Here is a 3,737-nt window from a genome sequence, read left to right on the forward strand (position 1 = left end):
CAGGTAATTATGATCTTCAGAAGGTATTGAGCCATACTTGGAAGGATTTGATTGGTAATTTTTTGGAGAGGAATGGTGCTCAGTCCTGTAGAGACTGTGATAGAAATTGTGGATCCTATCCTTGATGTCCTGATCAGAGGAGGCTAAGTTGCTCGGACTCGGCAATTTCGGTGCCGCACCCGTGTTGACACGACACTGACACGGGTAAGGGTGTGAGATCTGTGTCGGATTTGGTCAAACGAGATCGGGTGTGTTGACCAACAATTCGGAGAAAAATTAAAAAATTGATATCTCAAGGTAAAGATTTGAATAGCTCGGAAACAAAATACCTTCAATTCTGCTGCTACATAGTAATTTATGCCAGTCCTTCTGCCTCTTTTGAAGCTTTTTTCTTGGTAAATCTTGTTGTTCGAGTGGCTGTTGTAGGTAGTGTTCACGATGTTACAGGTTTTTGAAGCCGAGAATTGTCGGTGCCTTGGTGGACGACTAGATCGTGTGCATGGTGATATTGTATTGTATTGAAAAAAAAGATATGCAAAACATGTAGTTGGGGACGAAGATGGAGGAGAGAAGACGCAGCAGAGGAAAAGATGAAGAAGACGACTGTTCAGTCACCTAACACTATTTGTTTTCTAATTGACTTGCACTCCTTTAGTACCTGCCACGTTCATTATTTGTTATTAAGAATAAACATTATAATTTTTTTAATTAAATGAGATAAGCTTTCCATATTAAATTGCTGCATCTTTGATTATTTATTGTTAAGAATAAATAATTTATCTTTATTTTTATTAAATGAAATAAGCATTGTATATTAATTAGAGTTTATAAAATAAGGATAAATATTATAATTATTTAATTATAAATTAAAGATTAATGTATATGCTTTGAAAGCACACATTTTTTTAATGAAACTAAATTTAGCATAAGTATATATTGAACATATTAATATTCTCATTTTTTATTAGTTTTAAAATACCTGTCAATTTTGAACTATATGTATAAATTTTTTTTTTTTTTTTGCCGAGTCCCCGCACCCGTATCCGTATCCAGATCCATATCCCTGAATCTCAAAATTTTGATCATGAAGGATCCGACACTCGGATCCGCACCCGTGTCCGACACCCGCACCCGAGTCCGAGCAACTTAGAGAGTAGGTCCAGTCTCCAGCATCATTCTTCAGGGAATTAGTTTTATTCCTTCTTCTTCTATCAATGGTGGAAGCATGGAAGAATTTGGTGTAGTTATCTCCCTCAGTAAGCCAGCCAGTTGATTCTGGATTTTAGTCTCCAAAATTCCTGTTCCTAAAGGAGGATATCACTAAATTCCCTGGTAAGGGTTAATTCAAGCTCATGTAGGAATCTACTGTGTGGGATCCTACTGTGTGGGTAATGAGGGGATTTTTGGATCCCTGTTAGCATGGCTAGAAGATTCTTTTTCTTGTGAAAAATGTTACCAAAGACTTCTCTATTCCAACGTTTAACATGGGATCCAAAGTGGGCTATGGCTTCAGTGAGAGTTTTATCAGCTTGAAAAGAGTTCCTGACTAGAGAAGGGATGGAAGGATGGGAGCACCACATTGTTTCTAGTCTAAAGGGCTTGGAAGGAGGGGTGTATGTGTGCGCCTTTAGATAGATTGAGCAGCAGGGGACGGTGGTCAGAGTGAGTTCTAGGGAGGTGTAAGACTGTAGGGTCAGGAAAGAGATTCACCAGGCTTCATTAGCCATACATCTATCTAGTTTTTCTAGGATTAAGGAGTGTCTATTCCTGTATCTCTTGTTGGTCCAGGTGTACTTACTCCCTTTAAAACCTTGATCTATCAAACCACATGAGTTAATACAATTCCAGAAATAGGAGGCTCTAGAGTTAGTTAATGAGATCAATTGGTCTTTTAGTCTAAACAAGTGCAAATTTTTTTTTTATATTTTTCTTATTCTCCTGATACGCTAAAATATTAGCTTTGGTTATTTGGATATTGCTCTGATTGGGTTCGGTTCTACGACTGATTTCCTACCTATGAGACTTACATTTTTCTCATTCTCTTGATATAGTTGCAAATTAAATTACTGCTAAATGGCTACTTCGTCCCGTCTAATACTTTTTTCAACTCTGGTTTCACTGATCAGTTTCTACCTCAGCAGTACTCTCGGGGACCAAAATACACTGCAAACTTACATCATTCACGTAAGTTTGCCCACTTCTGAAGTGAATCTCGAGAGCTACTACCGTTCCTTTCTACCTGTAGAGGATGATCTAACCCCGTCATCACAACTCATTCACTCTTACCACTACGTTATTTCTGGTTTTGCAGCCAGACTGACACACGATGAACTTCAGGAAATGGAGAAAACGGCGGGGTTCATCACAACAAAGCCGCAAAAGATGTTGGCCTTACACACTACGCATACTTCGAATTTCTTGGGGTTGCAACAAAATGGTGGCGTTTGGCAGGAATCCAACTACGGCAGGAGTGTGATTATCAGGCTTTTGGACTCCGGGATTACATCGGACCATCCCTCTTTCCACGACAACAACATGCCACCTCTACCGGCAAAGTGGAAAGGGAAGTGCGAGTTTACCGGCAGCGTAACTTGTAACAATAAGCTCATCGGTGCAAGGAACTTACTGGGCAGTGGCTCAAGTGATCCACCATTTGATTATACGGGCCATGGAACACACACATCAAGCATGGCTGCCGGCAACTTTGTTGATCGTGCCAATATTTTTGGGAATGCCAATGGCTCATTAGCCGGCATAGCCCCTTTTGCCCATATAGCCATGTACAAAGTGTGTACCGAAGGCGGGTGTGAAGAAGCTGACATGGTGGCTGCGATTGAAGTTGCCATTCATGATGGTGTAGACGTGATATCAGGTTCAATTGGTGGATTTCACCGTAGCTTTCATGGAGACTACATCACTGTTGGTTCTTTCGCTACGATGCGAAACGGGATCATTGTGGTCACTTTTGCCAGGTAACATGTGGTCGCTAGAAAGGAACGGTAGTAGCTCTCGAGATTCACTTCAGAAGTGGGCAAACTTACGTGAATAAAGTAAATTTGCAGTGTATTTTGGTCCCCGAGAGTACTACTGAGGTAGAAACTGAATAGCAAAATCAGAGATGAAAAAAGTATAAGACGGGACGAAGAAGCCATTTAGCAGTAGTTTAATTTGCAATTATATCAAGAGAAAGAGAAAATTGTAAGTCTCGCAGGTAGGAAACCAGTCGTAGAACCCAACAGAGCAATATCCAAATAACCAAAGCTAATCTTTTAGCGTATCAGGAGAATAAGAAAAATATAAAAAAAATTAAATTTGCACTTGTTTAGACTAAAAGACCAATTGATCTCATTAACTAACTCTAGAGCCTCCTATTTCTGGAATTGTATTAACTTCTGTGGTTTGATAGATCTAGGCTTTAAAGGGAGTAAGTACACCTGGACCAACAAGAGATACAGGAATAGACACTCCTTAATCCTAGAAAGACTAGATGTATGGCTAATGAAGCCTGGATGAATCTCTTTCCTGAGTCTACAGTCTTACGCCTCCCTAGAACTCACTCTGACCACTGTCCCCTGCTGCTCAATCTATCTAAAGGCACCCCCTACTTCCAAGCCCTTTAGACTAGAACCAATGTGGTGCTCCCATCCTTCCTTCCCTTCTCTAGTCAGGAACTCTTTCCAGGCTGATAAAACTCTCACTGAAGCCATAGCCACTTTGGATCCCATGTTAAACGTTGG

General features: G+C 40.2%; 1 protein-coding gene across 1 annotated transcript; it reads left to right on the forward strand.

Annotated features, from left to right (window-relative positions):
• Positions 1-2,073: 2,073 nt before the first annotated feature.
• On the forward strand, positions 2,074-2,972 carry LOC124895337 (subtilisin-like protease; the record flags this gene model as incomplete). The annotated part of the gene is made up of 1 exon (XM_047405779.1): positions 2,074-2,972. A coding segment is annotated over exon 1 (899 nt), but the record flags the coding sequence as incomplete, so codon positions are not given.
• Between the last annotated feature and the right edge of the window lie 765 nt (positions 2,973-3,737).

This window comes from Capsicum annuum, unplaced genomic scaffold, assembly GCF_002878395.1.
Source record: "Capsicum annuum cultivar UCD-10X-F1 unplaced genomic scaffold, UCD10Xv1.1 ctg81374, whole genome shotgun sequence".
In the NCBI taxonomy this organism is placed as follows: Eukaryota; Viridiplantae; Streptophyta; class Magnoliopsida; order Solanales; family Solanaceae; genus Capsicum; species Capsicum annuum.